Source organism: Phyllobates terribilis, unplaced genomic scaffold, assembly GCF_046119375.1.
Source record: "Phyllobates terribilis strain yellow unplaced genomic scaffold, ASM4611937v1 Scaffold_4__5_contigs__length_816908805, whole genome shotgun sequence".
Classification (NCBI taxonomy): domain Eukaryota; kingdom Metazoa; phylum Chordata; class Amphibia; order Anura; family Dendrobatidae; genus Phyllobates; species Phyllobates terribilis.
Window position 1 is genome coordinate 497,089,239 of NW_027362764.1, and position 12,027 is coordinate 497,101,265.

General features: G+C 42.9%; 1 protein-coding gene across 1 annotated transcript in view; it reads right to left on the reverse strand.

Annotated features, from left to right (window-relative positions):
- Window positions 1-12,027, reverse strand: part of RANBP9 (RAN binding protein 9) — a 79,771-nt gene that overhangs the window by 7,146 nt on the left and 60,598 nt on the right. The window contains exons 7-11 of the mRNA XM_073678792.1: window positions 7,654-7,766; window positions 6,857-6,965; window positions 6,043-6,134; window positions 2,283-2,430; window positions 1,240-1,361 (exon numbers count right to left, since the gene is read on the reverse strand). Coding sequence (XP_073534893.1) covers window positions 1,240-1,361; window positions 2,283-2,430; window positions 6,043-6,134; window positions 6,857-6,965; window positions 7,654-7,766 — 584 coding nt within the window. The remainder of the gene's footprint in view (window positions 1-1,239; window positions 1,362-2,282; window positions 2,431-6,042; window positions 6,135-6,856; window positions 6,966-7,653; window positions 7,767-12,027) is intronic.

Here is a 12,027-nt window from a genome sequence, read left to right on the forward strand (position 1 = left end):
AGAACCCATGGCTGCTGTTTTTTGGCACAAGGTTAGAAGAGACTGGGTTTTTATAAAGCTGGTAAATTTGCATCACCTGGCCTTTCCTAACGATGATAGTACCAAGCCATAACCCCAACAGGCTAATTAAGGTCTGAAACCTTGGTCAAAGTTATCTTCGCACACAAATCTCCAAGGGTACCCAAACTTTTGCATCGGACCATTTTACTTTTTAAAATTTAAAAAATGTCCATATATATTTTTTTTTTTTTTGCCAAAAATACAAAGGAAATGTTTCATCTTTAACTTTAAGCCTTTTAGAGATTATTTCATTTTCAACTTACTTAACTGTTCACAATAACAGTACATTTTGACCAGGGGTGCCCAAACTTTTACATGCCACTATATGCACAAGACTGCAACAGCCACTCTCTCGTCTTAGGGGTGACGTGCTGTACAAGGTAGCATCCGTGCAGTGACTGGCATAGTTCAGAACATTTTTTTTTTTTTTAAGTTCTAAAACACTAACACGCAACAGAATTCCCAAACACAGGGGTGAACCCAGCCGAACACAGGCTATAGGAATATGACGCAACATCACTCATAGTGAGAACTATCCACCACAAGGGAATTTGGTTTTGTAAAAGCCCATTCACTAGCACAGTGCTGCATTCAATCCAGATTTTAAGGCTGCGTGCCCACTATGCGTTTTTCAAGCGTTTTTGATGCGGAATTTCCACAGCGTAAACGCTTGAAAAATGCTTGGTAATCCATGCCCCATGATCCCCAATGAAAATTCGCATGTTCTGTGCCCATGCTGTGGAATTTTCCGCAGCGGAAAAATCTGCAGCATGTCCATTAATTGTGCGTTTCCACATGCGGATTTGAGGTCCCAATGCATTAGAAAAACACAAGTCAAATCCGCATGTAAAAACGCTTAAAAAACACGTGTAAAATCCGCAAGCGTTTTTACTGCAAAGAACATGCAGAAACGCTGCGGAAATTTTCTGCATCGTGGGCACATAGCCTTAGAGTGAAATCCATGACCATGCCTCGTTCGAAGTCGCTCAGGTCACTTGGTTTTCCAATTCTAATCTGATCAAAGGAAACCTTCCTCACTTGATGCTGCACTTTGTGGTCATGTCATTTCCATACAGGAAAGCTTCAATTGTGAAAAGGTAGGAGTCTCTAATAAAACAGGCATTGAGTGTATAAAAGATCTGCTGCTACTTTTTGAAGGCAATAAACATAAGCACAAACCCATTTCGGTGTCACATTCTTCCAATTCATTGTCATGCTTTGTACTGCCATTAAGAAATCCATTAGATGAAGCAGCAGCAAAACCGTTGGAATAGTGATCAGTCTCCATTTCTACATCATTGCTGAAAAGAAAAAAAAGAAGATCCATCCTTCAGATTTGATATATACCATAAAGATAAGCAAAATCGTTTCGTAGGACCCGGGTCCATCAGCTGGGTCAGTATCCATGGCCGCTGGAGGGGAGTCCTGCAAGCCGCCTCCAATCTGACGGCATCTGCGGCTCTGCTTTTGGTTGGCCGGTCTTGCGTGACAATATCTTTGCAGCTTGATGTACACACAACGTTGTGCTAAGCCATCTAATTAAAAGAGGAGCGTAGATGCGGTCAGGTAGGAGGCAGTTCACAAGGCTCCTGTCCAGAGACCACAGATTACGGACCTGATCCTGGACCAATAGATCTCTAATAGACCATAGATTACATTTATATTACAATTGAAAATAATCGGCACAAAGATTTGTAAAGCAATAATGGTTTGCATATGTTAATGTTATGTTCAACTAACACCAAGGAGAAAAAGAAAATAAAAAAAAAGACTTGACTGTCTGTGGTCAGATTCAGATTTAGCACTCAAATATTGGACGGAGACTATATAAATCTAAAAATTGCAGCAAGTAAATGGCCAAATCGATTCACGGAAAGAAAAAAAGAAAGGAAAAGCATATGAACTGCATAATATTTGACAGTCAGTCACCAACATCACTATAGGCAGTGTTAACAGGTATCACCAGAGTGAAAATCTCAACGGGTTTGTAATTGACCACTGTACGTGACCAGTATCAGTATTCTGACCGAGTGAGGCCCCCTACAAGCCCAGGCCGAGCAGCAGTACAGCCATCATTATGCCTTCCGTGTGGGGCTCTCCTTGCCACAGTGAGACGAGTACAAGGCAGGCTGCTCCGCAGGCCATGCACAGATTCAAGCTGACAGGTTTCGGGCACGGCGTGCCATCAGATACACTGCTTAGTCTCAGCAGGAGCTGCGTACCTGGTGTAGTTGTTAATTTGCTGTGACATAGTCATGTTTATACTGTTCAGTTCTGTTACATTGAGGCTGGAAGGCTGGTGTTTACTACGACTGTGGGACTGGTGGCTTTTGTTGGATATTACACCATTACTGCAATTGCTATCCGAACCTGAGAAGAGAAAGCCGAGGCTGTAAGTGCTCTATAGAGAGGGAAAAACAAACCAGTGTAATAAAGGAACAGACATCAAACACAAACTAGAAGGGATGGTCGGCCTCGTAGGCTTGTGACTGACCTGAACTCATCCAATGTGCAAAGTAAAGAAATCCTCATCGTTTTCAGGAATTCACTACTTGTACAAACCAAAATCCAGATTGCGCATTATCCCGAGTGGTGGACATGGTGCAGGAGAGGGCCACTGCATTACCACACAAGGACTACATGCAGCTTTTCCTATGGCCTTAAGACCTCATACACAATAGACAGCAGCCAGCCAAATGATGGCTCGTCCGACCGTTCAGCTGACAGCCATCAATCCAGACACAGGTGAGCTTGCAAATCGGACATGCTGAATCCCTTCTCTCCCCTGACCTCATCTGTCGGGGAAGGGTCGTCACATTTGTTGCATATGGCAGCCTTTAGACCAGTGACTAATCACAATAAAACAGCATATAAAAGTCATTTATATGGAGTTTTTGCTTCTTCTTTTTTGTGGCGCAATACACTAAGTCTGTGTGCCCACTATGCGTTTTCCAAGCGTTTATGCTGCGGAATTTAAGCAGCGGAAACGCTTGGTAATCCATCCCCCATTGTCCCCAATGACAAGCCGCAATGTCAATGCCCATGCTGCGGATTTTTCCGCAGCGTTTATGCTGCGCTCAAAAATCCGCAGCATGTTCATTAATTTTGTGGAAGCGCGGCGTTTTCACCACCATTGACTTTCATTAGAACGCATGAAAAGCGCATCACTGCATCTGCAGATGCGCATTACATGCGTTCTAATGTGCGGATGGTACCCGGGTGTGGAGGACAGGAGACTCTCCTCCGGGCCCGGGTACCATAGAACCAGTAAAAAAAAAAGAATAAAATAAAAAATAAAGATTATATTCACCTTCCGACAACCCCCGGACTCCTTCTATGTGCTTGTGAGCAGATCGAGAAGGATTGTAGGACCTGAGGTGACGTCACAGTCATGTGACGGCAGGTCCTTCAGTACAGGGCACCGCGATCTGCCGGCAGCCAGCACAGGAGCACAGCAAGACTCCGGGGGCCATCAGAAGGTAAGTATATATTTATTTTTTACCATTCTCTCGGGTCACATTATATAAATCCATGCCGTTTGCATGGATTTATATAGTGTGACCAAGTTGTCAAGCACTTTCCAAGTGATGCTAAAATCGCCTGGAAAGCGCTGGTCAACCCGCATGCGGAAATGCAAGTGAAGAACGCTTCACATCCACATGTTCCTGGCAGGAAAACGCATGTACAATCCACATGTACAATCCGCATGCGTTTTTTTTCTGCCAGGGAAATGCAGAAACGCTCAGGAAAAAGTCCTGAGCATTTCTGCATCGTTGGCACATAGCCTTAAAGGGATTTTTCCACGAACAAATTACATTTAAATCAATACATCTTTGACTAAAAATAAGTTCCACAATTGAATGTGTTAAAAAAAAATGTTCCTGTGCTGAGATAATCTTATAAATGTGCCCCTGCTGTGTACTGTGTAATGGCTGTGTCTCACCGTACAGGAACATGGTCTGATTATATCACATCTCCTGGGCAGGGGGGGAAGCAAAAGAGTATACAGACATTACAGTATGGTACCGCAGATAATTCTTTCCATGAAATAAAACATCTCCCTGCCTGTTTTTAATCAATGTTTTACCTCAAAGAAAGAATCAGCTGTGATCCCCTGCTGTAATGTCTGTTGACTCTTTTTCTCCTCCTCCCTGCCCAGGAGATGTGGTATGATCAGACCATGTTCCTGTACAGCCAGACACAGGCATTACACAGTACATAGCAGAGTCACATTTATAAGATTATCTCAGCACAGGAACATTTTATTTAAACACATCCAATTGTGGAACTTATTATTATTCAAAGATCTATTGATTAAAATAAACTTTGTTTGTGGGCAAATCCCTTTAAGGGTAATGTTCCCTGTGGCGGTAATCACCAGAGCAATTCACAATCATTACTCAGTCTAAACAAGCCCAGCGATCAAATGACAATTCACTCACTAGTTTTTGATCACATCCTTGATGCCAACATAAAAATGATCATTTGTCATCAGCACATTCTTCCCATAGTTAGCGAGGCAGTAACTTCTAAAAGAAGCTGCACAGGGTGGGGGGAAACAATCAACCATTCATCGGAAAACCGCAGAATTATTGAAACCTATAAAATGTAGTAATTGAGCAACGAATTACTTGATATATTGGCCAGTGGGGAAATTTATCTAAATGTGATAAACATTACTAAAACAAAAGAGGAAAGAAAATTAAAGAGGACCTGTCACCGGCCAAAAAATCACCAGTTTTTTCCTCTTAGTTTATTCCCGTTGCTCCTATATGGTTCCAGAATGTGGACCTTTTTTATTTAGATAGAATTTTAATGGTCTTTATCAAGGGGTGGTGTTCTCAGGATTCTCCAGACGCGTATCTTTAGGTTGCTCTGCATAATGGCACACTCCCTTGGTATACACCAGTGTTTCCCAAACCCCATCCTCACAGCCCCCACAGATCTTGATTTCAGCATTTCCTTAGTATTGCACAGGTGATGGAAGTATCATCAAGGCATCAGGAATTCTCTCACCTGTGCAATACTATAAAAATCCTGAGAACCTGACCTGTGGGGGCCATGAGGACTGGAGTTTGGGAAACACTGATATAGAGCATTACAAATAGTACTAACGAAAAAGGCCCATATCTCGGGAACCTTATAGCAGATTTAAAAAACAAAACAGCAGCGGGAATAAAATAAAATTGAAAAATAGCCACTTCCTTAAACTCCCATCTTGAATGTTATGGCATTTTTCTAGAATATTGTGATCAGATGATAGCCCAATCTCTGGTAAATCCTGACACACCTATCCGAAGGACAAAGGGGTCTTCACATGCACAGAAATGCTCCTTTCCACCACTTATTTCGGAAACTCTAATAGGATGCATTCACACAATGCAACAATGGTATTTTTTTTTTATTTTTTTTTACACGATTGTGGTAAAAATCACAATGTTTTTGCCGTGATAGAACCAAACTGATTTTTTTTTAGTAAAAAAAAGCAGTGAAAACTGTACCACGGCTGCAAAATGTGCACGTGGCCTTATCGTTTAGCCTAAGTGAATGGGGATGTGTTGTCACTTTTGGCGCGCCGTGTGGTCGGACCATAGCTGTAGAAGGAGGACCTGCAAACGAGCCACAGGGCTTACCTAGCACTAGGACCACTTTATTATGAGTGTTGTTGGGATCTCGACAGTCAGAGATCAGACATATATTAGGCATATTATAGCAATATGTCATCACTTCTTGTGGTTACTATTATTATGACTATGTTATCCGCACATTCAGTGTTAATCAATACATTTATTCCACTGCTAATAACAGATCAAAGACTTTTTAGTGGCTTACAGTGCTAGACCCCCACACAACCTAGTAGGGGTAATCAGGATAAAAAAAAACATTTTTTGCAACAAACCGTGGCACCCGAGCCTCAGCGGGCTCGCTCCTTGTGAAGTTTGTGCCTACAGATAGATTGGCTCACGTTGTGCAATGTCCTACCTGAATAACTGTCTTGTGACTTAGGACTGCGACCTCCCAGACATCTCACTTCACTGTCTGTCCCGTTCACCATCTCTATGAATTGCCTAACTCTGAGAAGAAGGAGATTTCGTTAGAGAGAATACATCGACACGTGCACAAAGGCTGAACTTTATGTATCTGTACACTTGTAACAGTTTTAGATTTATGTCCATATTGCTGAGGTTATGACATAAGACGGCTGACTGCATAAATCACGGCTGTGGAGGGGAAAGCATGGCACTGCCAGTTGTCGTCATCTAGCTGTACAGTAGTCAGCAGTCATGCAGGTCACATTTCAGGCCAGTCATGTCCTACATATTTTCTCACAGACGGGCTGTATGTTATGGAATTTGGTCTTAGCCATTTGTCATTTCCATATAAATTTATTTATTCCATGCATGCATCCATTACCATGTGCAGTCAGTGTTCAGAATGCTGAAAGAGATGATTAAAAAGGGTCGTTTGAAAGTGGAAAAAAAATAAGAGTGTGCCTAACCCTAATACAGCACCGCTCTTGTTCATGGAGTCCATGGAATATGATTGATATTATAAGAAAATGGGGCTCAGCCGCAATACCCAACGTAGCCAAGAGAAAAAAGTGGTGCTGTTCTGGGTGCAGGAGCATGTAAATAAATAATGCTTTCCAATTTATTAGGTCCATCAACTTTTTCAAAGGAAGTTGTACAATAGAAAAGAAGTGGTCCATCAGCTTCTTTAAGGAATCTGTACAATAAAAATGTCACATCTACTGCTAGTTCTGAGATGCATATCCCAGACAACGCTGGACACTCACTTTAAGGTAAAGAAAAGATTAGGATTCCTTTCTAGCAGGTTAGGGTATAACTGCTGTGTAGTCTCGATTGCCTCTCCCATTCTTCCTGCCAACACCAATTTCTGAATCCCTATTAAATAAACACATAATTAGTCAATTTACAGATAACTGCCCAGTGAGATTGGGCAGTCATGTGACCACAAGTGTGTGATTTGCACACTTTCAGCCACATTCAGACTAGACGTGCTCAGCCTTGCGCAATTCACTCGAATGGATCGAGGCTGAGCACCTCTAGTCGGCGCGTGACCGACTGGAGGCAACATGACTGCCTGCTCTCACTCGCAACAGTGGTTAGCAAACTGTAAGTATTCAGAAGTCTGCAGACATATAGAATGACTCCAGACTTTCATCACAAGACCAGACAACCCCTTTAAGACATTTACATGTGAGGTAGTCCGCGGACACCCACACCCATTTTCCTTGACATTATTGGAAATTCCACCTGAAAGGCTTCAGTGTAACCAGTAACCGGGCAAAATAATGTTTTTTTATTACTGAAAGTGTTAACTTATGAAATACATGTGTCCTGATCGGCGTTTTACACAGAACCCCACCCCGCCTAATAACGATCAGACTTCTGTGTATTGTCTGAAGCCAGTCATCCACATCACAGAGGCCATAAGATCATGGCTGGTTGTGCAGGTAAAATGCAGACAGTCTGATCACGTGTGCACAAGAATACTGAAAGCAGATCTGTCACACATTATTGGGTATACAACCAAGATACTACCACTTCCTACAGATATGTACAAACTCACTTTGTCTATTTTTAATGGAGGCCAGCTCTTCCTGAACAGTCTGATCTGTGGACTTGGCGAAAGCCTCTGCAGTGGAACAGTAGCCATGATGTACAAGATATGAAGACACCATCCTAAACAAAAGTAATAAGCAGTTACAGCAGTCATACACAGAAATAGCCAGCTTACAAAAATGATCGCACACTAGTATTGCTTTTAATGTAACCGAGACTTAAAGGATTTAACACCACACACCCAAAAAAACCCCATAAAAATAATATTAACAATATTAATTACAATATAGGCCAATCAATGCAACAAACAGATTCTCAATGAATGAAGTGAATTGTTTAATAAAAGAATGGAGTGGGAGAGGTTTGCTGCATGTAAGGCCGTGTGCACCACCATTGTTCTGTGTCAGCTTAGTGCGTGCTCCACCATGGTGCAATGAGAACAGCAAGAGAGATGGCAGAACAGAATTGCACTTGCTCGGTCTCTTGGTAGATGAACAGCTGGCAGACGTAGGTGAGGGCATGGTAGAAACAAACCAGCAGGGTAGAGTTGTGTTCATTGGTTTCATTTGCAAGGGTTGGTCCAATGGGTCATGAATGAGTTTGTGGGAATATCCCTTTAACCCCTTAATAACATCTGACGTACTAATACGCGTCTGTGCCCTGGGACTTAAGAGCCAGACCCGTATTAGTACGTCATGGCGATCGCGCGCGCACACAGGCTGTGCGGGCGCGATCGCCGCCGGGTGTCAGCTGATTGTCACAGCTGACACCCGGTACTATGTGCAGGGAGCGGTCACGCACCGCTCCCAGCACATTAACCCCCGCGATGCTGCGATCGAAGTCGATCGAAGTCGATCGCGGCATTGCGGGGGCAAGGGGAGGTGATCGCCGATACTCACCTCCTCTTCTGGCTTCCAGCGCAGTCTGCAAAGGCTTCCCGGGTGTTGCCATGACGACCCGATGTCGTCATGACAACATCCGGGTCACCAGAGAGCAGGAAGATTGCTTGGACATGCGCAGTGCATCTCCAAGCAATCTTCACACTGTGCACTTCTGACAGCCTTCATGGCATAGGGATGGTGCTCCATTCCTGTGCCATGCAGGCGATCAGAAAAAAAAAAGTGAAAGTCCCAGAGTGGGACAAAGTAATAAAGTGTATAAACTGTGTGAAAGTGGAAAAAAAAAAAAAAAAAAAAATGTGCAAAAATATTATAAAAAAATAAAAAAAATAATACACCAAAAATAAAAATATAATGTACCCATCAATAAATATTATTATAAAAAAAATAAAAAAAAAACAATAAAAGTACACATATTTGGTATCGCCGCGTCCGGAACAACCTGACCTATAAAACTGTCCCACTAGTTAACCCCTTCAGTGAACACGGTAAAAAAAAAAAAAAAAAAACCAAGCAAAAAACAATGCTTTATCACCATACCGCCAAACAAAAAGTGGAATAACACGCGATCAAAAAGACGCATATAAATAAAAATGATACCGCTGAAAACGTCATCTCGTCCCGCAAAAAACAAGCCGCCATATAGCTCCATCAGCCGAAAAATAAAAAAGTTATAGCTCTCAGAATAAAGCGATACTAAAAAATATTTTTTTCTATAAAATAGCTTTTATTGTGTATAAGCGCCAAAACATAGAAAAATTATACAAATGTGGTACCGCTGTAAACGTACTGACCCGAAGAGTAAAGCTGCCTCATCAATTTTACCACACGCGGAACAGAATAAAAAAAAAAAAAAAAAAACAATTCCTGAATTGTTGGTTTTTGTTTATTCTGCCTCCCAAAAATCGGAATAGAAAGCGATCAAAAAATGTCACGTGCCTGAAAATGGCACCAATAACAACGTCAAGTCATCCCGCAAAAAACGAGCCGTCACATGACTGTCTGCCAAAATTTGGAAAAATTATAGCTCTCAAAATATGGCGATGCAAAAACTAGATTTTACAAAAAATGCGTCTTTTAGTGTGTGACAGCTGTCAGTCATAAAAACCCCATATGATTCTGGCATTGCTGTAATCACACCGACCCGAAGAATAAAGTCGTCTAATCACTTATACCGCACAAGGAACGGCGTCAAAAATAAACTCTTGAGTTAGGATTGGGCTAGGGTTAGGGCTGGGTTTGGGGCTAGGGTTGTGCTGGGGCTAGGGTTGTGCTGGGGCTAGGGTTGTGCTGGGGCTAGGGTTGTGCTAGGGTTAGGGTTGTGCTAGGGTTAGGGCTGGGGTTGGGATTTTTTTCAAAAGTAAGAAAAAAAGATGACGATATGGCGACTAGTGTTGAGAGCAAGTGCTCGCTACTTGAGTTTGCATCGGGTGCTCTGGTATGCATTTAGTATCGTGGGTATTTGAGTGACATGCTCGAGTCTCTGCCCCATATGCTTTACGGGGATTGCCTGCCATGCACGAGCGATCCCCGCATGTTTTTTTTTGGGTGTCTAATAACCGTGAAACATGCGGAGCAGGGACTCGAGCATGTCACTCGAGCACACGCTGTACATGGTGCATACCTGAGTACCCGATGCAAACTCAAGTAGCGAGCACTTGCGCTCAAGAATAATGAAAACTTATTCAATATGATGACCTAATGTAAACAAATAATGTGCCGTACCTCTGGGTTCAAAATGTTCACTATACACCTTAATAAAATCTTTGAGGGGTATAGTTTCCAAAATGGGGACACTTGTGGGGGAGCTCCACTGTTTAGGCACATCACGGGCTCTCCAAACGCGACATGGTGTCCGCTAACAAATTGAATGGAAAATCGGCTCAAATTGTTAGCGGACGCCATGTTGCGTTTGGAGAGCCCCTGTGTGTCCAAACATTGGAGCTCCCCCACAAGTGACCCCATTTTGGAAACTAGACCCCCCAAGGCACCTTTCTAGATGCATAGTGAGCACTTGGAACCCCCAGGTGCTTCACAAATTGATTCGTAAAAATGAAAAAGTGAAAATAAAACACTTTTTCATTTTTATGAATCAATTTGTGAAGCACCTGGGGTTCCAAGTGCTCACTATGAATCTAGATAGGTGCCTTGGGGGTCTAGTTTCCAAAATGGGGTCACTTGTGGGGGAGCTCCAATGTTTGGGCACACAGGGACTCTCTAAATGCAACATGATATCCGCTAACAAATTGTCGGCTCAAATTGTTAGCGGATATCATGTTGCATTTGGAGAGTCCCTGTGTGCCCAAACATTGGAGCTCCTCCACAAGTGACCCCATTTTGGAAACTAGACCCCCCAAGGCACCTATCTAGATGCATAGTGAGCACTTGGAACCCCTAGGTGCTTCACAAATTAATTCGTAAAAATGAAAAAGTGTTTTTTTTTTCACTTTTTCATTATTACGAATCAATTTGTGAAGCACCTGGGGGTTCCAAGTGCTCACTATGCATCTAGAAAGGTGCCTTGGGGGGTCTAGTTTCCAAAATGGGGTCACTTGTGGGGGAGCTCCAAAGTTTGGGCACAGAGGGGCTCTCCAAACGCAATGTGGCGTCCGCTAACAATTTGAGCCGATTTTCCATTCAATTTGTTAGCGGATACCATGTTGCATTTAGAGAGTCCCTGTGTGCCCAAACATTGGAGCTCCCCCACAAGTGACCCCATTTTGGAAACTAGACCCCCCAAGGCACCTATCTAGATGCATAGTGAGCACTTGGAACCCCTAGGTGCTTCACAAATTGATTCGTAAAAATGAAAAAGTGTTTTTTTTTTCACTTTTTCATTATTACGAATCAATTTGTGAAGCACCTGGGGGTTCCAAGTGCTCACTATGCATCTAGAAAGGTGCCTTGGGGGGTCTAGTTTCCAAAATGGGGTCACTTGTGGGGGAGCTCCAAAGTTTGGGCACAGAGAAGCTCTCCAAACGCAATGTGGTGTCCGCTAACAATTTGAGCCGATTTTCCATTCAATTTGTTAGCGGATACCATGTTGCATTTAGAGAGTCCCTGTGTGCCCAAACATTGGAGCTCTCCCACAAGTGACCCCATTTTGGAAACTAGACCCCCCAAGGCACCTATCTAGATGCATAGTGAGCAGTTGGAACCCCCAGGTGCTTCACAAATTGATTCATAAAAATGAAAAAGTGTTTTTTTTTTCACTTTTTCATTGTTACGAATCAATTTGTGAAGCACCTGGGGGTTCCAAGTGCTCACTATGCATCTAGATAGGTGCCTTGGGGGGTCTAGTTTCCAAAATGGGGTCACTTGTGGGGGAGCTCCAATGTTTGGGCACACAGCAGCTCTCCAAACGCAACATGGTGTCGCTAACAATTTGAGCCAATTTTGCGTTAAATTTGTTAGCGGACACCATGTTGCATTTAGAGAGCCGCTGTGTGCCCAAATATTGGAGCTCCCCCACAAGTGACCCC